General features: G+C 50.1%; 1 protein-coding gene across 5 annotated transcripts in view; it reads left to right on the top strand.

The window, feature by feature from the left end:
- ACACB (acetyl-CoA carboxylase beta) overlaps positions 1 to 27,500 on the top strand; it is a 103,896-nt gene that overhangs the window by 45,140 nt on the left and 31,256 nt on the right. For 3 of the 5 annotated variants that reach the window (XM_056821600.1, XM_056821603.1, XM_056821602.1), the window contains 15 exons: positions 488 to 597; positions 686 to 796; positions 1,314 to 1,523; positions 3,963 to 4,133; positions 4,501 to 4,662; positions 5,108 to 5,271; positions 5,895 to 6,045; positions 6,312 to 6,415; positions 16,149 to 16,230; positions 17,510 to 17,655; positions 18,714 to 18,864; positions 22,246 to 22,380; positions 23,547 to 23,693; positions 24,698 to 24,886; positions 25,553 to 25,633. In XM_056821600.1, coding sequence (XP_056677578.1) covers positions 488 to 597; positions 686 to 796; positions 1,314 to 1,523; positions 3,963 to 4,133; positions 4,501 to 4,662; positions 5,108 to 5,271; positions 5,895 to 6,045; positions 6,312 to 6,415; positions 16,149 to 16,230; positions 17,510 to 17,655; positions 18,714 to 18,864; positions 22,246 to 22,380; positions 23,547 to 23,693; positions 24,698 to 24,886; positions 25,553 to 25,633 — 2,114 coding nt within the window. The remainder of the gene's footprint in view (positions 1 to 487; positions 598 to 685; positions 797 to 1,313; positions 1,524 to 3,962; positions 4,134 to 4,500; positions 4,663 to 5,107; positions 5,272 to 5,894; positions 6,046 to 6,311; positions 6,416 to 16,148; positions 16,231 to 17,509; positions 17,656 to 18,713; positions 18,865 to 22,245; positions 22,381 to 23,546; positions 23,694 to 24,697; positions 24,887 to 25,552; positions 25,634 to 27,500) is intronic. The other 2 variants (XM_056821601.1, XM_056821604.1) reach the window with 1 other exon arrangement.

The raw sequence follows: 27,500 nt of genomic DNA, 5'->3' as shown, positions 1-27,500 counted from the left end.
GAGCAGATCCTCTCTCTCTGCCTCGGTGATTGCGGGGTGCTTCCTCTGTCTATGGCCCCCGCCCCATCCCCCCATGGAGATGCCCCGGGGGCGGCACCCCCTGCCCCAGCCGCAGGGGCTTATGGGAACCCGACCTCAGCAATAGGCCTGAGCCCTCTTGGGCAGCCCAGGCTCACCGGCTAACTGGCCAAATCCATCGCCAAGGAAGGCCACTGACAAGTCGTCTATTTCCTCATCTATACAGTGGGCATGATCGTTAAAAAGATAAATAAAACAGCCCTCATTTTCTGTCCTGGTAACAACTCTAAGACAGAAGGGCAAAGGCTAGGCAAACAGGGTTAAGTGACTTGTCCAGGGTCACACAGCTAGAGCATGTCTGAGGCCAGATTTGAGCCCGGAACTTCCTGTCTCTAGGCCTGGCTCTCCCTGGGTGGGGGGCCTCTCTGGGCAGCCGAGCCCGGGCAATCGGCATTCATCTGGCCTCTAGGTCTCATGGTGGAGTGGCAGGACGAGGATCTCCAGCAGATGAAGAGAATCAGCGTCCCTCCCGACACGTACTCCAAGGGCTGCGTGAAGGACGTGGAGGAAGGTCTGCAGGTAAGGGCAGCCGCAGCACGGGGCCAGGGCCGGGGCGCCCCGGAGCTCCCTGACTTTGGAAGGGGGTCCTGTCGCCTTTCGCACTCAGGCTGCTGAAAGGATTGGCTTCCCCGTGATGATCAAAGCTTCCGAAGGCGGCGGAGGGAAAGGGATCCGGAAAGCGGAGAGCGCCGAGGACTTCCCGAACCTCTTCAGACAGGTGAGCCCCGTCCTGACCCGCGCCGCTTCCCTGGCGAGCCGAGGGCTTGGCGCCTTTTTAAGCTTGCCTTCTGCTTCAGAATCTGTCCTCGAGTCCAAAATGTGTAAGTGAAGCACGTACAACTCAGTTGAAAAGGGCACGGAAAAGAGTCGCTCAAAGTATGGTTCCAAGGCAGAAGAGCTGTCAGGGTTTGGAGCACCCCGCTAGGAAGTGTCTGAGGCCAGCTTGGAACCCAGGACAGCCTGCTCGCAGCCCAGCTCTTTATCCCGAGTCGCCTCTTCTCTAGGACTTTTTCTTCCCTTCTTAAAAAGTTTATTTTACAATTCTTATTTTTTGTCCCAAGCGCTCTCCCTCTCTCCCACGCTCGGCCCCCCAAGCGAGAAGTCAAGAGAGTCATTCTCTCTAGAACTTGCCCGCCGTGGCGTCTTTCTTCTGGAATTCAGAGCGGTCAAGGGCTGCGTCCGTCCTTGGTGAGGACGCTGGCCACTCAGCCTCGGGGGCTCCGCTTTCCTTTCAGGTGCAGAGCGAGATCCCGGGCTCCCCGATTTTCGTCATGAAGCTGGCGCAGCACGCCCGGCACCTGGAGGTGCAGATCCTGGCTGATCAGTACGGGAACGCCGTGTCTCTGTTCGGGAGAGACTGCTCCATCCAGCGGAGGCACCAGAAGATCATCGAGGAGGCGCCCGCCACCATCGCCATGCCCTTGGTGTTTGAGTACATGGAGCAGGTGGGAAGCCGGGCCTGCGGGCCTAGGGCTGGCCGTGCGAGGCCCCCTGCCTCTCACTCACATTCTGTGTTCTGCCTTTGTGAAGGGGCCCTTCTAGCGTCAAGCATCGCAGAGTTCTCTTCGTTGGCTCTCCACCTTCATTCATCAGAGGCAGCATGCAGGGGTGGCCAGGGGTGCCGTGGCGAGGGCCCTGGGCTTGGAATCGCAAAGACTCATCTTTATGAGTTCAAATCCAGCCTCAGGCACTTACTAGCCATGTGACCTTGGGCAAGTCACTTAACCTTATTGGCCTCAGTTTCCTCATCTGTAAAATGAGATGGAGAAGGAAATGGCAAACCACTCCAGTATTTTTGCCAAGAAAATCCCAAATGGGGTCACAAAGAGTGGGACACACCTGAAAATGATTGAAGAACAACCCACAGCATACAGGGGAGAGACTAGAGCTCTTCACCTGAGGTCTGGGGACCCCTTGATTCCTCAGATAGGTTTCAGGGGGACCGTGAACTTGGTACAAAAAAAGACCTCTCTTTAGTGTCACTAAACCCAACCTGGAGTTTAGCATTTCATTCCATTAAAAAAAACATTCTGACCCTAAGAGGGTCCAGAACCTTTACCAACCTTGCCAATGGGGATCCTCAACACAAGAAAGATGACACACCCTTGATGTAGAGTAGATACAATGCTAGGCTTGGAACCGGGAAGACCTGGGTTTGAATCCTACACACGGGCCCCTGAACAGGTGGCCTCACGTCTTTGAACCCCAGGCTCCTAATCTACAAAATGAGGTTAGATTTGAGGCCCTCCAAGGACCCTTCATGCCCTAGATCTTTGGTTGTGAAACGTAAAAAGATGGCCAGCTTTCCACGTGGGCCACAATTGGATTGTCTGTCTCCAGAGCCACTCCAACCCCAGCCGCTGACCCTGCTCCTGTCTTTCATCTGTGTGTTTGCTAGAGATCATAAGTCAGGCTGTAAACATACTTCTTTCTTAAACTCTTCCCTTCTGTCTTGGAGTCAATACTGGGTGTTGGTGCCAAGGCAGAAGAGTGGTCAGGGCTTGGCAATGAGGGTTGAGTGACTTGTCCAGGGTCACACAGTTAGGAAGTGTCTCAGGCCAGATTTGAACCAGGATCTCTAGGCTCCCAACTCTAGGCCTGGTTCTCAATTCACGGAGCCATCTAGCAGCTTCCCTGAGTCTAGCACTTCTGGGAAAGCTTTTTCGGGGGTCCCCTAGCACTTCCTATACAAACCTAGTACTAATAACAGTCTGGAGACTGTCCTGGGGGGGCTTTCCAACAAAGGCTACCTAGAAAGGGGGATCACTAGGTTGGACTGGAACAGTACGCAAGAGCTAAGGATTCTCTTTGGTGGGACCAGTGGGCAAAGGTGACATGGAGACTGATGTGCGCTTAGGAGGAGGAAGGATCTGCGAAGGATGAGAGCTGTCCAGAAGGGCATTAGGGCTGCTTCAGAATGTAGTGAGCTCCCATCTTTAGGAGGGCTTGGGGCAGAGACTATGTAGCCAATCCTTAGGCATGTTGTGTAAGGGATTCATCAGGCAGAGAAAGGCTCAGACTAGAGAAAGAGAGGGAGGATGAAAGGGAGAGAAGGAGAGAAGAAGGAAGGAAGGATAGATAGATAGAAGGGAGGGAAGAAGGGAGGAAGGTAGGCAGAAGAAAAGCATGGGAGGTAGGGAGGAAGAATGGAAGGAAGAAATGGAGGAAAGATGGAAAGAAAGCAGAGAGGAAGTAAATGAGGGGGGAAAGGAGGACGAAAAGGGAAAGAAAAAGAAAGGAAGAAAGAGTAGAAGGAAGAAAGGAAGGATGGAAGGAAGGCAGGAGAGAGGGAGGAAGGAAGAAAAGAGGGAAGGATGGAAAGGAAGGAGGGAGGAAATAAATGAGGGGGAAGGAAGGAAGGAATGATGGGAAGAAGGGAAGAAGGAAGGGGAAAGTAAAGGAAGAAAGGAGGGAAAGGAGGGAAAGAGGAAGGATGGATGAATGGAAAGAAGAGAGGGAAGAAGGAAGAAAGGGTGAGGAAGAAGAGGAAAAAAGCTTCTTATTCCCAATAGGGAAAAGAGGGCCAGGGACTAGGCTGGATGGCAAGTCATGCCCTTACCCTGGGCTGTTGTGACTAATGGACTGCAGGGAATGGTCCCCCTTCATGGCTTTGTGTGATTTCAATGTGAGGGAGCTGTGTCTTGGGAAATCTCCCTTCTTGCTCAGGTTCTGTGCACCCTCTGCCTGCCCTTCCCTCACCTTCTTCCCTTCTCAATGGCCTCTTACTGGACTCTGCAGCTAGCCATAAGCTGGAGGAGGGGGGCCCTGCCTTCCACGTGTGTGTCCCCAGCCCTGAGCCCAGAGCCCTGGGTCCAGAGGAGCATCATCAGGTCTGTTGAGCAGGAGGAAACTCCCCAGCTTCTCTCTGTCCTTCCTCACCACAGTGTGCCGTGCGCTTGGCTAAGACCGTGGGTTATGTGAGTGCAGGGACTGTAGAATACCTCTACAGCGAAGACGGCTGCTTCCACTTTTTGGAGCTGAACCCCCGCTTGCAGGTGGAGCATCCCTGCACCGAGATGATCGCCGATGTCAACTTGCCGGCTGCTCAGTTACAGGTGATCATCCTCCTAGGCACAGGCTGCGAGTGGGTAGGGCTGCTCCTGACTGCCAGGGTCGGAGCACGTATACGTTGGGCTACATTCCTTCCTTTAGTCAATCATCAAACATTAATACGAGGCCACTCCGTTTAATGCCTCTTTCTGGGCACCAAGGGAGAAAGAGATGAGGAAGACCTAGTGGGTGCCCCGAGAATGCTTCAGGATAGCCCTGCCAAATGGCTCAGCATCCACAAAAGCCAGGGGCTGTCTTTCCTTGGTGGCTGCAGTCTTGCCACTGGCGGGCTTTCCCATCTTGCAGCTGTGGGGCTGGCGAGCTGCCCCTTTAGGGTGTGTCAAAGACTAAGGACCTTCCTCCTATCCACAGATTGCCATGGGGGTGCCTCTGAACAGGCTGAAGGACATTCGGGTCCTGTATGGAGAGTCGCCCTGGGGGGTCACCCCCATTTCTTTTGAAAACCCCGTCAATCAACCAATCCCCAGAGGCCATGTGATTGCTGCCCGGATCACCAGCGAGAACCCAGATGAGGCAAGACCAGGGGCCGAAAATGTGGGGACACTGAGGCCTGGAGAGGGGAGGAGACCCCTTCAGGTTTTCAAAGCCCTTTATTGGCCGTGGCCTCGGTTCCCTCCTTCCTGCGGGGCTCTGTGAGGGTCAGTGCCTCTGGCATCATTTCCTGGCATTTCACAGAAACAGACTGGAGAGGGGCCAGGTCATCGCGGCCCCATCAAAGTCCAGGTTTCTCCTGACGCTCAGCCATTCTCGTCCTACTGTCTCTGCTTGAGTGTGCTCTCCCTTGGACCGTACAAGGCAGAGCCCGAGTCTGTCCCCTCCTTGGCCTGAGCCCGAGCCCTCCAGCCGAGTTAAGGGGCATCTGCCAGGGTCTCGTGGGCCCTGGCCCGCTCCTCCAGAACCATTGTGGGGCTTCGTGCTGACCCATCGCTCCGTTTGTCCTTTTCCTTTTGCTCTCCAGGGTTTTAAGCCCAGCTCTGGGACCGTCCAGGAACTGAATTTCCGGAGTAGCAAGAACGTTTGGGGCTACTTCAGCGTGGCGGCCGCCGGAGGCTTGCACGAGTTTGCGGATTCCCAGTTTGGGCACTGCTTCTCCTGGGGAGAGAACCGAGAAGAGGCCGTCTCGTCAGTACCCCCTTCCGCGTGCCTTCTCTTCCCTCCTCCTCCTTTTTGTATACTACCAGAAAGTAGGCATTCAGCGGGAAAGTGGAGAGACAAGAGCACATCTCTGAGCTTTAGCTCCCTTCCTTATAAAATGAAGGATGGGATGATGTCTTACTATTATTTTAATTCTTACCTTCCATCTTGGAATCAGTCCTGTGTGTTGGGTCAAGGCAGAAGAGTGGTCAGGGCTAGGCCATGGGGGTCCAGGGACTTGCCCAGGGTCACACGTCTGGGAAGTGTCTGAGGCCACATTTGAACCCAGGACCTCCCGTCTCTAGACCTGGCTCTCAATCCAGCTGTTCCCTGAGGGTGGTGTCTTAAGACTTTATCTTACTCTACCGGAATTGGGAAGCCCTGAGTTCAAATCCTGCCTCCAACATATGTTAGCCGTGTCCAGGAAAATCACTTAAGCTCTGTCTTGTCTCCTCTGTAAAACGAGGGCTGGGACTTGAGGGCCCCCAAGGCCGTTCCTACTCTAAATCTGACCAGACGAGCCTCTTGTTGCAAGGTCCCTTATCAGCGGGAGGCCCGGGGACCCCAAGGGAAATGTGTGTGTGCCAAGGGGGGCCGTGTGTGTTTCTCAGGAACATGGTGGTGGCCCTGAAGGAACTGTCGATCCGGGGAGATTTCAGGACCACCGTGGAGTACCTCGTGAACCTGCTGGAGACAGAAAGCTTCCAGAGCAACGACATCGACACGGGCTGGCTGGATCACCTGATCGCCGAGAGAGTCCAGGTGAGCTCCCGCCCTCTCAGAAACCTCCTCTGGCTTCCTTCTGCTGTCCCGGCCGGCATCTGGACAGGGCTCAGCCCTCACTCCCTGGGGAGGCTACAGTGGCTGGGGGCGGCCCGATGGCCACCCAGGATGACCTCCTCCTCCCCCTCCCCTGCTTTCTCCCCCCCTCCCCCTCTTCCTCTTCATCCTCCCCCTCCTCCTCCTCGGAGCCTCCTCCCTGCTGAGGAGCTGGGCCTCTAGTCATGGAAAAGCTCGTTCTTTCCTAGGCCGAGAAACCCGACATCATGCTTGGGGTGGTCTGTGGAGCCTTGAACGTAGCGGACGCCCTGTTCAGGACCTGTATGACCGACTTCTTGCACTCCCTGGAAAGGTACGGCGTGCGGTTATTCTCTGAACATGAGTGTCTCCACGAGCCCGGGGTGTGTAAGACAGAGTCGGCGCCGGGGCATCCTCTGGGGGGGTGTCTGAGCACATTTACATATATGGACACATGCATGTGACACAGAAATTGACATCCATTTATACATAAGATGGAGAGGTTCGAAACAGACCCCTGGTATTCCACGTGTCTCTGGAGAGCTAAATTGATGTAGATATGTACCTCTATATCGCCATAGCCATAAAAATGCGACTATAAATCGAATAAATGCCGCGCCACAGAAATATAAGCACACACAGTATTTCCATTTTTATAGGTGATGTGTGCATACCAGGTGTTTGTATTTATTAGAAGTATATTTACATTTATTTTTTTTCCTTTTTTTTAAAGTTTTTTATTTTCCTAATTACATGTAATAATTTTTAACATGCATTTCTCAAAATTATAGGATCCAAATTGTCTCCCTTCATCCCTTCCTTCCCCACTCCTAGTGATGGTAAGCAATTTGATCTGGGTTATACATGTATGAATCATGCAAAACATATTACTATATTGGTCATTGTTGTGAGAGAATACTCATATGAAGTCAAAACCCTCAAATACAAATACAAATAAACCAAAGTGAAAAGTAGTCTACTTTAATCTTCATTCTGACTCCAACAATTCTTTCTCTGGAGGTGGATAGCATTCTTAGTCATAAGACTTTCAGAATTGTCCTGGGTCCTTGTATTGCTGAGAGTAGTAGCTAAATCTTTCATGATTGGTGATGACCAAAAGTTTTGCTATTACTGTTAACAATGTTCTCCTAGTTCTGCTTATTTTACTCTTCATCAGTTCGTTTTGTTCATTCTATCTTTTTCTGAAATCATCCTGCTCATCATTTCTTATAGCACAATAGTATTACAACACTATCATATACCACAGTTTGTTCAGCTATTCCCCAATTGATGGATATTCCCTCTAATTTCCTCATAAGAGCAGCTATAAATATTTTTTTTTCAGTTTAAATATATTTTATTTGATCATTTCCAAGCATTATTCGTTAAAGACATAGATCATTTTCTTTTCCTCCCCCCCACCCCCCATAGCCGACGCGTAAGTCCACTGGGCATTAGATGTTTTCTTGATTTGAACCCATTGCTTTGTTGATAGTATTTGCATTAGAGTGTTCATTTAGAGTCTATCCTCTGTCATGTCCCCTCAACCTCTGTATTCAGGCAGTTGCTTTTTCTCGGTGTTTCCACTCCCATAGTTTATCCTCTGCTTATGAATGGTGTTTTTTTCTCCTGGATCCCTGCAAGTTGTTCAGGGACATTACACCGCCACCAATGGAGAAGTCCATTACGTTCGATTATACCACAGTGTATCAGTCTCTGTGTACAATGTTCTCCTGGTTCTGCTCCTCTCGCTCTGCATCACTTCCTGGAGGTTGTTCCAGTCTCCATGGAATTCCACCACTTTATTATTCCTTTGAGCACAATAGTATTCCATCACCAACATATACCACAGTTTGTTCAGCCATTCCCCAGTTGATGAGCATCCCCTCGTTTTCCAGTTTTGGGCCACCACAAAGAGTGCAGCTATGAATATTTTTGTACAAGTCTTTTTCCTTATTATCTCTTTGGGGTACAAACCCAGCAGTGCTATGGCTGGGTCAAAGGGTAGATATTCTTTTGTCGCCCTTTGGGCATAGTTCCAAATTGCCCTCCAGAATGGTTGGATCAGTTCACAACTCCACCAGCAATGAATTAATGTCCCTACTTTGCCACATCCCCTCCAGCATTCATTACTTTCCTTTGCTGTTATGTTAGCCAATCTGCTAGGTGTGAGGTGATACCTCAGAGTTGTTTTGATTTGCATCTCTCTGATTATAAGAGATGTAGAACACTTCTTCATGTGCTTGTTAATAGTTTTGATTTCTTTATCTGAGAACTGCCTATCCATGTCCCTTGCCCATTTATCAATTGGAGAATGGCTTGATTTTTTGTACAATTGATTTAGCTCATTATAAATATGAGTAATTAAACCTTTGTCAGAGGTTTCTATGAAGATTTTTTCCCAATTTGTTGTTTCCCTTCTGATTTTAGTTATATTGGTTTTGTTTGTACAAAAGCTTTTTAGTTTGATGTAGTCAAAATTATTTATTTTACATTTTGTGATTTTTCTATATCTTGCTTGGTTTTAAAGCCTTTCCCCTCCCAAAGGTCTGACATGTATACTATTCTGTGTTTACCCAATTTACTTATGGTTTCCTTCTTTATGTTTAAGTCACTCACCCATTTTGAATTTATCTTGGTGTAGGGTGTGAGGTGTTGATCTATTCCTAGTCTCTCCCACACTGTCTTCCAATTTTCCCAGCAGTTTTTATCGAATAGTGGATTTTTGTCCCAAAAGCTGGGATCTTTGGGTTTATCGTATACTGTCTTGCTGAGGTCGCTTTCCCCCAGTCTATTCCACTGATCTTCCTTTCTGTTTCTTAGCCAGTACCAAATTGTTTTGATGACTGCTGCTTTGTAATATAGTTTTAGGTCAGGGACTGCAAGGCCCCCATCGTATGTGTTTTTTTTCATTATTTCCCTGGATATCCTTGATCTTTTGTTCTTCCAAATGAACTTTGTTATGGTTTTTTCTAAATCAGTGAAGAAGTATTTTGGTAGTTCAATGGGTATGGCACTAAATAGATAAATAAGTTTGGGTAGGATGGTCACTTTTATTATATTGGCTCGTCCTATCCATGAGCAGTTAATGTTTTTCCATTTGTTCAAGTCTAGTTTTAGTTGTGTGGTGAGTGTTTTGTAGTTGTGTTCATATAGTTCCTGTGTTTGTCTTGGGAGATAGATTCCTAGGTATTTTATTTTGTCTAAGGTGATTTTGAATGGGATTTCTCTTTCTAGTTCTTGCTGCTGAGCTGTGTTGGAGATATATAGAAAAGCTGATGATTTATGTGGGTTTATTTTGTATCCTGCAACTTTGCTAAAGTTGTTGATTATTTCAATTAGCTTTTTGGTTGAATCTCTAGGATTCTTTAAGTAGGCCATCATGTCATCCGCAAAGAGTGATAACTTGGTCTCCTCCTTGCCTATTTTGATGCCTTCAATTCCTTTATCTTCTCTAATTGCTACTGCTAGTGTTTCTAGTACAATGTCAAATAGTAGAGGTGATAATGGGCATCCTTGTTTCACTCCTGATCTTATTGGGAATGCATCTAGTTTATCCCCATTGCAGATGATATTAGCTGTTGGTTTTAGATATATACTGTTTATTATTTTTAGGAATGACCCTTCTATTCCTGTGCTTTCTAGTGTTTTTAATAGGAATGGGTGTTGTATTTTATCAAAGGCTTTTTCTGCATCTATTGAGATAATCATGTGGTTCTTGCTAGTTTGCTTGTTGATGTGGTCAATTATGTGGATGGTTTTCCTAATGTTGAACCAGCCCTGCATCCCTGGTATGAATCCTACTTGATCATGGTGGATGACCCTTCTAATCACTTGCTGGAGTCTTTTTGCTAGTATCCTATTTAAGATTTTTGCATCTATATTCATTAGGGAGATTGGCCTATAGTTTTCTTTCTCTGTTTTTGACCTGCCTGGTTTTGGAATCAGTACCATGTTTGTGTCGTAAAAGGAGTTTGGTAGAACTCCCTCTTTGCTTATTATGTCAAATAGTTTGTATAGTATTGGGATTAACTGTTCTCTGAATGTTTGATAGAATTCACAGGTGAATCCATCAGGCCCTGGGGATTTTTTCTTAGGAAGTTCTTTGATGGCTTGATGGATTTCAATTTCTGATATGGGATTATTTAAGAATTCTATTTCCTCTTCTGTTAGTCTAGGCAGTTTGTATTTTTGTATATATTCATCCATTTCTCCTAAATTGGTGTATTTATTGCCATATAATTGGACAAAGTAATTTCTAATGATTGCCTTAATTTCCTCCTCATTGGAGGTGCTGTCCCCCTTTTCATCTTTAATGCTGTGAATTTGCTTTTCTTCCTTCCTTTTTTTAATTAGATTGACCAGTACTTTGTCTATTTTGTTTGTTTTTTCAAAGTACCAGCTTCTTGTCTTATTTATTAAATCAATAGTTCTATCACTTTCGATTTTATTAATTTCTCCCTTAATTTTTAGGATTTCTAATTTGGTTTTCTGCTGGGGGTTTTTAATTTGATCGCTTTCGAGTTTTTTCAATTGCATTTCCAATTGATTGATCTCTGCTCTCCCTTGTTTGTTAATATAAGCTTTCAGGGATATGAATTTGCCTCTGATTACCGCTTTGGCTGCATCCCAAAAGGTTTGAAAGGATGTTTCACCATTGTCATTTTCCTTGATGAAATTATTAATTGTTTCTATTATTTCTTCTTTAACTAAACGGTTTTGGAGTATCATATTGTTTAATTTCCAATTGGTTTTAGATTTGGTTTTCCATGTACCATTACTAATCATTATTTTTATTGCCTTGTGATCTGAGAAGGCTGCATTCATTATTTCTGCTTTTTTGCATTTGTGTGCTATGTTTCTGTGACCTAATGTATGGTCAATTTTTGTGAATGTGCCATGTGGTGCTGAGAAGAAGGTGTATTCCTTTTTATCCCTATTTATTTTTCTCCATATGTCTATTAATTCTAATTTTTCTAAGATTTCATTCACTTCTTTTACCTCTTTCTTATTTATTTTTTGATTTGATTTATCTAAATTTGATAATGGTTGGTTTAAGTCTCCCACTAGTATGGTTTTATTGTCTATTTCTTCCTTCAATTCTCCTAGTTTCTCCATTAGAAATTTGGGTGCTATATTATTTGGTGTATACATGTTGATTAATGATATTTCCTCGTTGTCTAGAGTCCCTTTTAACAAAATATAATTACCTTCCCTATCCCTTTTGATCAGGTCTATTTTTGCATTGGCTTTATCAGATATCATGATTACCACTCCTGCCTTCTTTCTATCAGTTGAGGCCCAGAAGGTCTTACTCCATCCTTTAATTCTGACCTTGTGGGTGTCAACCCGCCTCATGTGTGTTTCTTGAAGACAACATATGGTAGGGTTTTGGATTCTAATCCATTCTGCTATTCGTCTACGTTTTATGTTCAAAGTTATGATTGTCATTTGTGGACTCCCTGGCATTTTGATTGCCTTCCCTAATTCTAACCTTTTCTTCTTCGGCTCTACCTTTTAGTCCAGTGATTTACTTTGAATCAGTCCCCCTTGTCCCCTCCCTTGATGTTTCCCTTTTTAGTCCCTCCCTTTTTCTTCCCTCCCCCTCCCCCCTCTCTTTCCCTCCCTTTTTGTTCTCCCTCTCCCCCTCCCCCCCTTGGTTTTCCCTTCTCCTTACCCTTGTTGGGTAAGCTAGAATTCAAGATCCCAATGGATCTGGATGTTTTTCCCCTCTCAGAGTTGATTTCCCTGAGATTGAGGTTTAAGTAAACCCCCCCCCCTCTTCCTCTCCTTCTTATAGGAGTTTTCTTCCCCTCCCCTTCCCATATGAATCTTTGTGTGAGAACCATTATTCTATTTGGTCTTTCTTTACCCCCTATTTATACATTACATTTTCCCCACATGTTAGTATACATAGATTGATATAAATGTAGTCCTTATAGAAGAGAGTTTGAGTAAAAGAAGAAGATAACATTTTTCCCCTTTCCTTAATATTTACCTTTTCAGGTATTCCTTGCTCTTTGATTTTCGGTATCAAACTTTCCACAGAGCTCTGGTCTTTTCCTTGCAAAAAGTTGGAAGTCTTCTATTTTGTTGAATGCCCATACTTTCCCTTGGAAGTATATAGTCAGTTTTGCTGGGTAGCTGATTCTTGGTTGGAGACCCAGCTCTCTTGCCTTTCTGAAGATCATGTTCCATGCCTTACGATCATTCAGAGTAGAACTTGCAAGGTCTTGTGTGACCCTGATTGGCATTCCTTTATATCTAAATTGTCTTTTTCTGGCTTCCTGTAGGATTTTTTCTTTTGTTTGATAGCTTTGGAATTTGGCAATTACATTCCTGGGAGTTGTCTTTTGGGGGTTTAGTGTAGAAGGTGTTCTGTGAGCTCTGTCAGTGGCTGTATTGCCCCCTTGTTCTAGAATCTCTGGGCAATTTTCTTTGATTATATCTTGTATCACCATGTCCAGTTTGGTGTTTATTTCTGGCTTTTCTGGGAGTCCAATTATTCTTAAATTTTCTCTTCTCCCTCTATTTTCCAGATCTATCACCTTGTCGGTGAGATATTTTATGTTCTCTTCTAATTTCTTGGTGTTTTGGCTTTGCTTTATTAGTTCTTGCTTTAAAGCCTGGTTTTCTTTTACAGTTTGGTCAAACTGGTTTTGTAGATGCGTGAATTTCTTTTGCATTATTTCCCACTTTTCCTCCCAGAGGGCTTCCATCTTTTTGGTCATTTCTGATTCAAATTCTTCATGGGTTTGTGGAGAGTTTCTATTTCCTTTGGAAGATTTTGGAGAATTTTCTTGTATATCTTCTTCTATCTGCTCTGTATTTTGTATTTTAGCTCCATAGAATGTGTCCAAAGTCGCCCCTTTCTTCTTATTTTTCTTGGTATTTTGGGGCTTCTGTGCTTCTGTGGAGTTTGCCATCTCTGAATGTGGAGGATTAGCTTTTCTTATCTCTGTCTGGTGTTCAGAGGCTTTAGTCCTGGGCAGATGTTGGTTCTATGATCTTTCCCTGGGTTAAACTGAATATGCCTCACTGGAACTGGAATGGAAGGGTCGGACCACGAGGCCACACTCTCCCCCCGGCTCGCTTTCCGGAAGTTGCCTTCAGAATCGCTGGCCGTGAGGCTGTTTCGTCGGCCTGCGGGGGGATGGGCTACCGCTTCCCCAAGCTCCGAGAGCACAGACTTTCACTGAGACTTGGATAGCAGGATCCAGCCCGTGAGGCTGTCTTGCCCGCCCTGAGGGTTGCTGTTGTTTGGACCAGCTCTCTGCAGTGGGAGCCCCAGGCAGTAACTTTCACCGGGACTCGGTAGAAGGCCCTGAGGGTTGTTGTTCCGAGGACCCTGCTCTCTGAGCCCGGCCGGGCTGCGGCTTCCGGGAGCCTTGGACTCTGCGCTCCTACCCCTGAGGTCCAAGTGATCTCGGGTTCTGGCTTTTGAGGGGAGCCGTACCTTTTGAACCGGGTCCAGGTCCAGGAGGAGGGTTCCCAGGGTCTGTGCTGTTGATCGTTTTGAATTTCGGCGCCTTAGGAGCTTATAGTTTGAGATCGGTCAGGAAGGGTTTTCCAGAGATCTGAACTTTAGCTTTCTCTAAGCCGCCATCTTAACTGGAAGTCTCATTTACATTTATTTTTAATAAAGTGTGTGTGTGTGTCTGCACAGAACTGGAGTGTAAATCCCAGGGCTGCTGCCCTTCTCTTGGCCTCGGTTTTCCTCATCTGCTCTCCTGACTGTAGCTACTTTGGTCCTGCTTCCTCCTACATAAAAGGAGAACATTGGACTCCATGGCCACCACCACCCCTCCTTGCTCTGGATGTTTCAAATGGTCCTGCCCGTCTGGAGGCCATCTTTGTTTTGTTTTTAACCCTTACCTTCTTGGTAATACAATACTGTGTACTGGGTTCGAAGGCAGGAGAGTGAGCTGTAAGGGCTAGGAAATCAGGGTGAAGTGACTTGCCCAGGTTCACCCAGCTGTCTGAGGCCAGCTCTGAACACAGGACCTCTCCATCTCTAGGCCTGGCTCTCTAGCTGCCCCTGATGCCATCTTCTTGAAGACAGCATCTTCCCTTGTCTTGTGTGTTTTGTACCTCTCTCCAACCTATTCATTGCTTAATGACAGGGCACGGCTCTTGCACTTTGTAGTTTACAAAGCTCTTCCCTCAGAGCAACTGAGGGCAGCCGGAAGTACCGACTGTCCAAGGACGACCGGTTTCACTTTACAGGAGAGGAAGCAGAGCCCCAAAGTGGCTCCATAACACGACCTCAGTCGTGGGGTTAATCAGTGGCAAAGCTTCGCCTCAGACCTTGGTCTCTGGACTCCCAAGACCTGGGAATCTTCACAGGGTTCCTGGGTGCTTCTCAGAAAGCCTGGACGGTTGAGTGAATGAAAGAGGCCATCAGTGGTTCTTGAGTAAAGCCTCTGGGAGGCTCTTTATTGCTGAGGGCAGAGCGGTGCCCTTTGGACTCTTGGTGCAATGTTGCAGGACATGGGGTGACCGCCTGGGGCCCCAATAATGCAGGTGATCCCCTTTCTCGATTCTTTGATTTCCTCATGCTGCTCTGAATTGGTGAGGCTGAATTGGAGGCTGCAACCGAGAGAAGGGCAGACTTTTCCCAGCCCACTCACGCATGCCGGATTCTTGGCCTTCATCATTTTCCTTTGAAGCCACCATCAGACAAAATTTCAGGGGGAGGAGGAAGGGGTGCTGTTTTCCCACTTAGTTATCAGCTCAAAGGGAACTGGATGATAAGGGAACCAAAGTACAATTGGTTGGTTCCTTAGAGGGCCAGGTGCTCGGTTTCTCAGGAATATTCTTTCTGGAGGAGGCTTCCATAGCAGATGCTTGAGTTTCCAAGTGATACGAGTAAAAGATGATATAAACGGGGGGCCCTCTAAAGCTCTCTCCTACCCTTGGCGATAAGTGGACCCTCCAGTAGGTCATATTAAAGGCAGAACTGTTGTTGCCAACCCTCAGATATCAAGGGTATTATTTGGGCTCTCAAATATACAGCGTGTCGTTGCCGATCCCCAAAATAGCAGAAGTATCGTTGATGATCCCCAAAATAGCAGAAGTATCATTGCCGATCCCCAAAATAGCAGAAGTATCGTTGATGATCCCCAAAATAGCAGAAGTATCGTTGATGATCCCCAAAATAGCAGAAGTATCGTTGATGATCCCCAAAATAGCAGAAGTATCGTTGCCGATCCCCAAAATAGCAGAAGTATCGTTGATGATCCCCAAAATAGCAGAAGTATCGTTGATGATCCCCAAAATAGCAGAAGTATCGTTGCCGATCCCCAAAATAGCAGAAGTATCGTTGCCGATCCCCAAAATAGCAGAAGTATCGTTGATGATCCCCAAAATAGCAGAAGTATCGTTGATGATCCCCAAAATAGCAGAAGTATCGTTGCCGATCCCCAAAATAGCAGAAGTATCGTTGATGATCCCCAAAATAGCAGAAGTATCGTTGATGATCCCCCAAATAGCAGAAGTATCGTTGATGATCCCCCAAATAGCAGAAGTATCGTTGATGATCTCCAAAATAGCAGAAGTATCGTTGATGATCCCCAAAATAGCAGAAGTATCGTTGATGATCCCCAAAATAGCAGAAGTAACGTTGATGATCCCCCAAATAGCAGAAGTATCGTTGATGATCCCCCAAATAGCAGAAGTATCGTTGATGATCCCCCAAATAGCAGAAGTATCGTTGATGATCTCCAAAATAGCAGAAGTATCGTTGATGATCCCCAAAATAGCAGAAGTGTCGTTGCCGATCCCCCAAATAGCAGAAGTATCGTTGATGATCCCCCAAATAGCAGAAGTATCGTTGATGATCCCCAAAATAGCAGAAGTATTATTCCAGATCCCCACAATTTCAGGGATACTGTTGCTGATCCCCCCAAACAGCAGGTATTGTTACCGAGCCCCCAAATATCCAGGGTGTTCTTGCTGACTGCACGCTGAAGACCGTTCTAGCCCAAGCTGTGGGCCCACTTGTTCTGAAAGATGGAAAAGCAGCTGAGCGACTCTGAAGGCTCTCGGTCTGTCTGTCTGTGTTCCAGGGGCCAGGTTCTCCCAGCAGATTCTCTCCTGAACATTGTGGATGTGGAGCTGATCTATGGAGGGGTGAAGTACATCCTCAAGGTAAGACCACACACTTACCCCCGACTCCCACCTGGTAGGGGAGAATCTTTTTTTAAGCCTTCACCTTCTGCCTTAGAATCAATACTGTGTTCCAACGCAGAAGAGTGGTCAGGGCTGGGCCATGAGGGTCAAGTGACTTGTCCAGGATCACACAGCTAGGAAGTGTCTGAGGCCCGATTTGAACCCAGGACCTCCCAGCTCCAGACCTGGCGCTCTTTCCATCGTGCTAGGTAGCTGTCCCTGTTTGTTTTTTAAAAAGCCGATCTGCATCCCCGTTCCAGGGCCTTGGTGGGCTTTTGTGCAGTTCCTGTTAGGAGATCAGGCTGGTGAAGGGCCTCCTGCCCCGGGAGAATCTCTCCAAAGAGAAAGGAATGTTTGGTCCGGAGAAGAGCACAGAGGGATGTGCCGGGGGTCTGAAGGCATTTGAAGGAGGAGGATTAAATGTATTTTATTTGGCCCTCAGGACCAGGAACTGGGGCGATGGTAGAAATAGCAGGGGTCACCGTAGGAAAATGCTTCCTGTGAAGAGGAAACTCCAGAAGTGGGCTCGGGGCAGACGTAGCCCCGACATGGATAGAGCGCCAGGCCTGGAGTCAGGGGGTCCTGGGTTCCAATCTGCCCTCAGACACTTCCCAGCGGGGTGACCCTGGGCAAGTCACTTGACCCCCATTGCCCAGCCCTTGCCCTTCTGTCTTAGAATTGATACTAGGACAGAAGGTAAGGCCTAAACATAAATGAATGAATGAATGAAGAAAGAAATAAGAGAAAGTTCCGCAGTGTGCCTCCAGAGGTGAGCTTGGCCTTAATGAGCCTGTATGAGCTCACACCGATTCATAACTAGAAGGGGCCGTTTCTGAGGGTCTTGGCAGCCTGGCCGTGCCCTCGTGGGCATTCGGGACAGGAGATGGGCCTCGGGTCAGCCTAGAGGGTCCTTGAGGCCCTCCGTCCCCGAGGTCCGGCAGGAAGACTCCCTCGAATGAGCGGAAGCCCCCTGCGAGTGAGCGTCAGAACACGGACTGGCCTGTTGGCCGCAGCCCTGAGCTTGAGGCCGCCCGGCCCCGCCGCCCCGGCTCTGGGCTCCCTGCGGGCTCCATTCCGGAGGGCTGGAGCTTCCCGGCCTGGAGGCTCGCAGGTCCAGCCTTCCATCTGGCCACTTGGTGATGGGGGCCCCGGGGGAGAGCGGAGGCTGGGAGCCCCTCTCCCTTTGGGAAAGGGCCAGGCGGCCCTGCCCGGCGCCCTCCCTTCCGGGGGCTGCCGCTGAGAGCCCGCTTCTCCCCAGGTGGCGCGGCAGTCTCTGACCATGTTTGTTCTCATCATGAACAACTGCCACATCGAGATCGACGCCCACAGGCTCAACGACGGCGGCTTGCTGCTGTCCTACGACGGGAACAGCTACACCACGTACATGAAGGAAGAGATAGACAGGTAGGCGCCTGCCAGGGGCCCGAGTGCCAAAGCAGCGTGGGCGCGCCTGCCAGGGGCCCAGGGCCTCCCCCCCTTGGCCTTGTGCCCGGGCACCGCCCGATGCTCTGTGGGCCTGTACTTTTTGACCCTCCCCAACACCGGGTGATGGGCTGGAGAAGCTATTGAGAGGGGGCGGAGAGAGCGGCTTGGTGGCCGGGAGGGGGGAGGCCCTGTGGCTGCAGACACTTCCTCGCTGTCTGAGCCGGGGAAGTCCCCTTGCCTTGCCTTTGTCCTTCTTTCCCCCCTTTAAACTCACTCTCCACCTTAGAATCAACACTGTGTAAGGCGCCAAGGCAGAAGAGGGGAAGGGCTAGGCCATGGGGGTTAGGTGACTCGTCCAGGGTCACACAGCCGGGAAGGTCCGACTGGAAGCCAGGGCCTCCCCTGGCCAGGCCGGGCTCTCGGTTTCCTAGTTTCCCCGTAGCCCTTGTCCTTCTGGCTCAGGGTTCCTGAGGCAGAAAGTAAGGTCCTCTGAGAACCAGAAAGGCCCAGCCTCCCCGCGTGCTGCCTCCTGGGCCAGAGCGCTCTCCACTGCTCCCCTTCCTTTCCCAGCCACAGCATCTGGCAGCCTGCGCGCTGGGGCATCTGTGAAAGGCTGGGCCTTCGCGCCTTCTTCACTGGCCTTTGCTGTGCCCAGGGCCCTGCCTCGGGGCTCCACCTCCCCCCGCCACTGGGAGTGAGAGAGGCCTCTGAGGGCCAGCCTGGCCCGAGCCCCCGGGTCTGCCTCAGAATGTCCCGTGATGTGCTTTAAAAATAAGGCCAGCCCCGACGTCGGGCCTCGTGGGATTTGGGGTGGATCCTGTCCGCTCGGTGAGCCCCAGACGCACAAGCTTGCACCTGGGGTTGGAGGAGCCTCGGAGGCCCCCCGACCCCCAGGATCCGGCCCACCTCTGAACCAGGATCCCCTTCCTGTTGGGAGGCAGCGACCCCGGGTCTGCCCGGCGGCTCCTCGGCTAGGCACGGCGGGAGCTTTCCGGGATTGGGTTGAAGCGTCCCCCACCGGGCCCTTGTCTCCGCAGTTACCGGATCACCATCGGCAACAAGACGTGCGTGTTTGAGAAGGAGAACGACCCCACCATCCTGAGGTCTCCGTCGGCCGGAAAGCTGGTGCAGTACCTCGTGGAGGACGGGGGCCACCTGGCCGCGGGCAGCACCTACGCCGAGATGGAGGTAGCCGCCGGCCTTGCCCTGCCCCTTGCAGGCTCGGGGCGGGGGAGGAGCTCTCTGGAGTCCCTGCTGGGCCCTGGGGGGAGCCTGAAGTGAGTCTGGAAGCCGGCCCAGAGGCCCGCGACCCCAGGCACCCCTCCTGAGTGCACTGGCGCAGAAAATCGGGCGCTCCGGAGCCCTGTCGGCTCACCCGGACCTGAGCGAGGAAGCCGGGTGGTGTCTGGCCTTTGTGGACCCACCTGTAGGGGCTCTGCCGACCCCGAGACCTCCTGAGGGACTCGTCCCCTGTGCGAGCGCCTCGTCCTCACCTGGGCTGCCGCCCCTTCCTCAGTCGCTCCTAGCGGCCGGGCCCTCCTCCCCGGGTACCCCCTCCCGTCCTCTCTTCTCCGCACGAAGCGGCCGTCCCCGGGCCCTCCTCCCCGGGTACCCCCTCCCGTCCTCTCTTCTCCGCACGAAGCGGCCGTCCCCGGGCCCTCCTCCCCGGGTACCCCCTCCCGTCCTCTCTTCTCCACACGAAGCGGCCGTCCCCGGGCCCTCCTCCCCGGGTACCCCCTCCCGTCCTCTCTTCTCCGCACGAAGCGGCCGTCCCCGGGCCCTCCTCCCCGGGTACCCCCTCCCGTCCTCTCTTCTCCGCACAAAGCGGCCGTCCCCGGGGCCTTGGATCCAGGCCGCACACCCAATCCCCGGTGGCTCTCCAGGGTCCCCGCAGCCTTCTGAAAGCTCGTCATGGCCGCCGGCACTGGCTGCCTCGTCTGTAGTCAGGGCCCCGGGGTTCCCTCCAGCTCTGAAGCCGAGGCACCATTAAAATCCCTCTTCAGAGCTCCAGCCTGCGGGGATCCCTTTGGACACTGTCCGGCTTGGACTTCTCCACCCACTGGATGAGCGTGGCCTCAGGCCCTTTAGCCAAGCCACAGGCCCAAAGGCCGAGCCAGCCCTCCCTTAGGCAGCGTGGGGAAGGAGCCCTGCCGGAGCCTGCCCGCTGACCTGGGATTGTTAGAATTCTTTTAATGAATATGCCAACCTCTTAAAATCAGGCAGGAGCTCTGCTCAAACCCGGGCCTAGAACACCAAGAGCCTGGCCCTGGGCGGCCCAGAGCTCAGCCCAGGCTGCCCCGGAGAGAGCTCGTTGGATCAGCTGCCAAGAGGGGAGTTCAGATCCCAGCTCAGGCCCTTGAAGCCGGGCGAGGGACTCACCACCGTCACACGGGGACCCTGAGAGCAGCCCCCGGCAAGGCGAGGACCAAATGGCACGTAGGTGTAGAGCACTTAGCCCGTGCCTGCCACGCAGCCTCCTCCAGGCGCTCAAGAGCTCCCAGCCCACATAGTCACAGGGCCAGCTTCTTGGGCGACTTTTCTCATCTTAGGAGAACAGAGATTCCCTCCACTGGTGCTGATTGCACCTGTGCGCCACCCTTATCCCATGCAGAATCCTCCATGCACTAGAGCCCTTCCTCTGTTCCTTTTTGCAGGGAAGGAGCTGGGGGAGGGATGGAGGGACGGACGGGTGTATGGATGGGCAGATGGATAGATTAGATACATAGATAGATGAATGGAAGGACAGATGGATGGACAGACAGATGGATGGACGGACGGATGTATGGATGGACAGATGGATAGATTAGATACATAGATGAATGGATGGACAGATGGACGGATGGATAGATAGATTAGATACATAGATAGATGAATGGATGGACAGATGGATGGATGGACGAATGGCCGGACAAATGGATGGATGGACAGATGGATAGATTAGATACATAGATGAATGGATGGATGGATTGTGAGATTTAAAATGGTTGAGGTCTTAAACTGTAGTGAGTTAAAATGGTGGAAGATATAAATTGTGTTAGATATAAGAGAGGGTGAGTAAATTTTGACTGCAGAAATATGTTTCACTACAGTGTCTTGGGTTTTAAATCAAATATAAGGTGGTCGCCAGGGAAATATTCCCAATTATTCAAATACCCAAGTCAACTGGGTTTTATAGAGATTTTAATTAACAATACAATGAGTAATCAAAGAAAGAGAGAGAGAAAGAAAGGAATAAGTATGAAGGGCCTCAAGCCAATATGGCCTAGATCTGAGTCTTAAGAGAGAAATCAGTCAGTTTTTTAACATTCACCACAAGGTCTGGCTAAACAAGGATTCTAGTAACACCAGGCCAGCTCCATCTCAGCTGACTTCACCAGAGAGCCTTCCAGCCAGAGACTGTTCCAAAGGGCCTCTCTCCAGAGCCTCCAGAGGGACAGAGGAGGAGCTCCAGCGAGACCTCCTTAGAGATTGTCCTCCAAGAGCTTCCCTTCTCCAGAGCCTCTCTCAAGAGATTCTTCCCAAGTGATCCTCATCAGAGATCCTCCAAAAGGATTTCTCCAAAAGGATCTATCCAAAAGGATTCTGCTTTTTCTTATATAGGGGTTTTTCTCCCATGTCACCTCCCCTAAGTCCCTACATCTATCAATCACTGTAGACGCTTTCCAAAGGACTGCCCATCTGAATTCCTGCTAAGTCGACAAATCTCCTCAGTAAGTCTGAACCAGAAAAAATGCTGCTGTGTCGACCAATCTCCTCAGTAAGTCTGAACTAGAGAAAACACAGCTGAGTCAACTAATCTCATCAAGAGAAAACTTGCCCGACCCTTTTAGGTACCTAGCATCCCATTGTATCAATTCTTAAAACAGGGCTGGCTCAAAGAACTCCTTGCCCCACCATAAGCATGGATCCAAGTACTTTCATTGTTTATTAAGGAGTTTTCTCCCCTAAAGCAGTCTTAAGTATGGGTGGAGTAGAGGTCCTCCCATTTCTGATCCTGGCGAGTTCTCACATGAAAATGGGGAATGTTTCTCAGTAGGGAATTTGTTCCAATTAAGAATTCCCCGATGGGGAAATTTTTAACATTCACAAGTCTGAGAGATTTCAAGATTTACAGGATGGATAGATTAGATACATAGATGAATGATGGACAGATGGATGAATGGATGAATAGATGGATAGATTAGATACATAGATGAATGGACGGACAAATGGATGTATGGATAGATAGATAGGACAAGCCTTTATTAATCGCTTGCTATCACTTACCAGGCATTATGCTAAGTGTGGAGCATACAAATACTAGCAAAGATGTTCCTGTCCTCATGGAACTTATACTCGAATTGGGGAAGCCAACACATGAAGGGGAGCTTGGAAGGGGGGTTTATTCTGGTAATCACAGAATAAGCAGTCGCTGGGGTGTGTGCCTCAGAGGTCTGGGGGTGAGCAGTCCCTACCTCAAGACCAATCCGTCTGTCCCACGTCCCAGCCTCAGCACTCCTGGGTTCGTACCGCCACACCAGCCAGGTTCGGGGGCTCCTTTCCTCGCCTCTTCATTCTGTAACCCTGCAGGTAATGAAGATGATCATGACCTTGAATGTCCAGGAAGATGGCCGGGTCCACTACGTGAGGCGGCCGGGAGCCGTCCTCCAAGGGGGCTGTGTGATAGCCAGGCTGGAGTTGGACGATCCTTCTAAAGTTCATGCGGTGAGTGATGGCCCTGAGAGGATTGATCAGGGGTTCTTAGAGCTGGCTGGGTCCAGGGCCAGTGTTGGGGAGAGAGAGGGTCTCTGCTTCCTCCACTTTAAAGGCAAGCATCAGACCCAGGAAGGGAAGGGCCTTGAACTAGAAGGTCATTTGGGTGGAGAGTAGCAGGGTCAAGATTTGAACCCAGTTTCTCTGACCTCAGACCTCGTGTTCTTGGCCTCCTCCTAGCTGAGGCCTAAATGTCCATCACAGGCCTGACAGGGCAGGGACTCCCTTAGCCTGTGCTTGAAAAGTCTCCAGTAAAGGGAGGAAACCTTCTCTCTCGGGCAAACTAGACTCGATGTGCCCACCCCCTTCCCTAAATAGCCTGCTTGCTAAGAAGTGCTCGCTTCTCATTCTTGAAATAATCCAAGTAGAGAGTTCCCTGCTCACATCCTCTGCTCTTTCAGAGACTGGTACTGACCCCATCGTTGTATGTCTGTCTTACTCTCTCAGGCTCCCAGCACGGACTTAGAGCCTGGGTGAGAGGCCCCCGGAAAGGGCTGGATAATCAAACATTTGCTGAGTGAATGAATGAGCATATTATTCTGGATTGATATTCTGGAGGCATTGGCTCTCCTTCCCTGGGTTATGTTAAGACTAAACCTTTAGGAGGCAGCGTAGGTGGTCCAGGGAATTGAGAGCCAGACCTAGAGATGAAGTCCTGGGTTCAAGACTGGCCTCAGACACTTCTCAGCTGGGTGACCCTGGGCAAGTCACTTGACCCCCGATGCCTAGCCCTTACCACTCTTCTGCCTTGGAACCAATACACAGTATTGATTCTAAGATAGAAAGTAAGGGTTTTAAAAAAAGTCTAAACTTTTTATAAAAGATTTCTATGAATTTTTAGTTGCTGTCTTATTCCATTATGCGCCCATCTTTAGGGATATGAAGGGGAGAAGGAAGCAAAGTCACAAAGTCTTGTGTCCCTAAGAAATTCAAACTCAAACAAAATTGTATAGTCAGAAATCTAGCCTAGTCCCCTCATTTTACAGAAGAGGAAACTGAGGCTGGAGGCAGCAGCTTGCCCAAGGCCAGACAGCTCATTAAGCAGATGATCGAGGTCTGGGGGTCTCTCGGTTACATTCCACCGTCGTCCGACCTTTCCCCCATCTATTTCCTGCCAGGCTGAGCCATACACAGGGGACCTCCCTTGCCAGCAGACTTTGCCCATCATGGGAGAGAAGCTACACCAGGTTTTCCACAACGTCCTGGAAAACTTGACCAATGTCATGAATGGCTACTGTTTGCCAGAGCCAATTTTCAGCACCAAGGTGAGCAGAGGGGGCTTCCGGTGGGGACTTCAGGGATGAGAAAAGCGGTCTACACACGCCGACCCCCCCCCCACCCGTACTCAGTCACACACGCACGCATTTGCCCCCCTATTCTCACACTTCTTTCACACACACTCACGCTCACACGCTCACATTCTTTCACACACTCATTTTCACACAGACACCCGCCTGCAGTCGCACACACACGATTGGAAAATTAATTTTTCTCTTTCCTTGACCTTTTGGCCTTGGCCCTCCTAGCAGCCCTGAGACAGGTTTTCTCCTCGTGATTTATAAATTCCCTTCGAGGCTGCCATGCCCAGTGTGGAGCCGTTGGGATGAGGCTAAAAGGGAGCCGGGGCTCCCACGTAATTCCTCAAAGGGGAGACACGACTCGGCCCTTCCGGGCCAGCCCATTAAAGATGGTGGAGAGAAGCAGACAGGCGCCTCCCACAGCGGTGGGCAGGCGGCGAATGCCAGAGCAGTTTATGAAAGATAAAGTCCGTCGCTGCCTGACGTGCAACTGGAGGGCTTTGGCAGGGCCACACCGGGGGAAATACCCTTTGGATCAGCTTCTGACAAGAGGGCGATGCCCACCGTAGAGGAGGACAAAAGCCATTCCCCAACAGAGCCATGGCAAACGCTTAACAAGTACCTGAAAGAACACCATGTTATCACTAGTAATAAGAGAAATGCAAGGGGACAGCTCGGTGGGTGGAGAGCCAGAGGTCCTGGGTTCGAATTTGGCCTCGGATACTTCCCAGCGGGGTGACCCTGGGCGAGTCTCTTGACCCCCATGGCCTAGCCCTCACACTCTTCTGAAGCCTTGGGACCAGTACCCAGACGGATTGTAAGGCAGAAGGTAAGGCTTCGAGAATCCGAGGTCTGCCCTACTTTCTGCCTGGTCATTGACCACTGGCCAGGCTTCCAGAACTGCGCTCCACCCACAGCCTCCGGCCCCCCATTGCATGATGGTGGTCGTGAACGGTTTTTGTCTCCTCCAGCTGAAGGAGTGGGTGAACAAGCTGATGGTCACTCTGCGGTCCCCTTCCTTGCCCCTTCTGGAACTCCAGGAGATCATGACCAGCGTGGCTGGCCGGATCCCCGCCTCAGTGGAGAAGGCAGTCCGAAAGGTGATGGCCCAGTACGCGAGCAACATCACCTCTGTGCTTTGCCAGTTCCCCAGCCAGCAGGTAAAGGGGGTCCTGGGGGGGGAGGGGAGACCCATCTCTAGGTCATCTCCCGACACCTCCTGAAACCCTCAGGGTGCCCGACCTCTGAGAGTAAACGTCGCAAGACTTGCAGCCTCACCAACCCCGGGCCTCCCTTCTCTAGATCACAGAGATCACAGCCCTGATGCTCAAGGGCCAGGCAGACTCCAGGCTCTTGCTAGGCCAGCCCTTGGAGCCTCTGCCACTGGGCAGGGCCCGCCGAGGCTCGGACAGTGCAGATGGAGCTTTCCGGAGCCAGGGGAGGATGTCCCTGGAAGATTTCATAGTTACACGAGCACACGTGCTGGCTCTGCCTTCCTCACAGCCACCCTGGGCCCTCTAGACACTTGTGTATCCATCTGGTATGGATCCAGATAGACCCCACATTGTCTCTGTTCAAGGCTTTTCTGATAAGGTGGCCCTGCGGGCTAAAAACCCAGCCGTGAGAACGAGTCCGCAGAAGCCTCGGCCGCTTTCTGGATCAACGGGGTCGATCACAGCCTCATCGTGAGAGCGAGCGTTTGGCAGAAGTCATACAGAAAAGCCCCAAAGCCATCCCGAGCGCTCATCAGCCCAATAAATACCTGTTGAGCCCTGCTCTGCCCCCCTGGGCCCAAGCTGAATGCTTTATTTATCATTTGTACGTAGTGTGACTGTGAAGTAGTGGAGGGACCCCTGGACCAGGCACTGGAAGACCTTGGGTCAAGTCTCTGCTCTGCCACTCTCTTGGTGCGTGATTCGGACATGCCTGCCCCAGCCTGCCCTGGGCCTCCCTTCTGTTTGTACAATGCCATTGGACTAGATAATTTCTAAAGGCCCCTCCCACTCCAGAAGGCCACTCTGCGTAGCTCTCTCCCACAGGCAGTCTGATAGCAATTTTTTTTTTTTGCAACAAACACAAATCTGTCACCTCTCCCTCCCTCCCTCACCCCATTGGGAGGGGGACCCAAACCCTTGGCACAAACACGCATAGCCCAGCAAAACAAATTTCCTACCCTCCCACGTACAAAAATGTGTCCCATTCTTGCATCCCCTTGGCGGGCTTTGTCCTCATTCTGGGATTATGGAGCAGGAAGCTTACGACTTTGGAGTGGTTTGTTTTTGCCGTGGGGTCTTTTTACAGAAACTGTTTGGGGGTTTTTGTTTCTGCTCCCTTCACCTACCCTTCAGTTCATACGAGGTCCCCAGGTTTCCCTTTTCGTTATTATCACCGTAGTACTCTGGCATAATTTATTTCTTTGCAACCCAAAAAAGAGTTAGAGATTATTGCATGTATAGGCCCCTTTTCTCTTTCTTTCAACTCTTTGGGGCATGGACGTCGCCCTTCACGCTCTAGTGACGTTGGGGGCCCAGTGCAGTGCGTTCTTGGGCTGGTTCGCCCAGAGCCCGGCCACGTGGATCATGTTCCTTTTGCACCAACCTAACCGATATGCTGGCTGGGAGGCAGGACCTCAGAGTTGCTTTCATGGACATTTTTAGTTAGAGATATGGAGCATTGAACCACGTGGATATTAATAGCTTGAATCTCTTCCTTAGAAGTCTGCCAGCCCAGATCCTTTGACCATTGATCAGTTGGGGAATGGCTCTTATTCTTGCAGAACTGAGTCAATTCCCCGTAGATGTATATGGCATGGGTCTGTGTATATTGTATGTGTATGTGTATCCATGTAGGTGTAGGAAGTTGTAGTGCATACGAATAGGACTGTGTGTCTCTAGTGCACGTGTATATACAGAATTGCACATGTATGTTCGTGTGTGTAGGCATAAATGCCATTATGGCTATATTGGGTGTGCATGTGTTGTATTGGGTGTGTGTCGATGTATGTTGTCTGTGTATTAAGCATGTGCATACATGTATATGTGTACATGGTTTTCCTAGTTGCCTGCCTTTTTCCCAATTCTAGTTTTGGCTATGTTGGTCTTATCGATGTGAAACGTCTTCATTTCATGTCATCAAAATTGTCCATTGTTTTCTGTGCTCCTCCCTAGTCCTCGTTGGGCTGTGAACTCGTCCCCTCTCGATAGAGCACCAAGTGAATTGTGTGTGACGCCCCCTTACGTCTTAGTCGTAAACCCACGGGGAACTCGGCTTGGTTTCTGCTGTGAGACGCGGGTCTCTCTAGATTCTTTTGGGAGGGACCTTTATACACCACGAAATGTGTCTACACCTGCACCGAAGTCTTGCTTTGAGCCTTCATTGTGGTGCCGGGGGAAGCCTGGCTTTTGGAGCCCGTGCCGATGGCTCGAGCCGCGACAGGCCCTGCCGAACCAGACAGGGTTAGGGGATCGGCCGTAGGATGACTGATGGGGGAGGGAGAGGGTCCCAGTTATCTCCATGAAGCCGTGGGCCTGGGGAGGTCCACAGGTTGGACCAAGGGTCTGGACCTCCCCAACAGGTGCCATCTCTTCCCCTCTGAGGAATGGCTGTTATCATTACTGTCTTGCCGGCCGCCTTCTCCCTGTCGTGTGACTGGAAGGACTCGCTATCCTCTCAGCCACACTCGGGCTTTGTTTAGGGAATGACTGCCTGTCATGGTCGTGGTAGAGTATAAAAACCTTTGAGGCCCCGAGAGTGCTCGGTGTACAGCCTGCTTCC

The sequence above is a fragment of the Monodelphis domestica genome, chromosome 3 (genome assembly GCF_027887165.1).
Source record: "Monodelphis domestica isolate mMonDom1 chromosome 3, mMonDom1.pri, whole genome shotgun sequence".
In the NCBI taxonomy this organism is placed as follows: domain Eukaryota; kingdom Metazoa; phylum Chordata; class Mammalia; order Didelphimorphia; family Didelphidae; genus Monodelphis; species Monodelphis domestica.
This window is presented reverse-complemented; position numbering and strand designations above follow the sequence as displayed.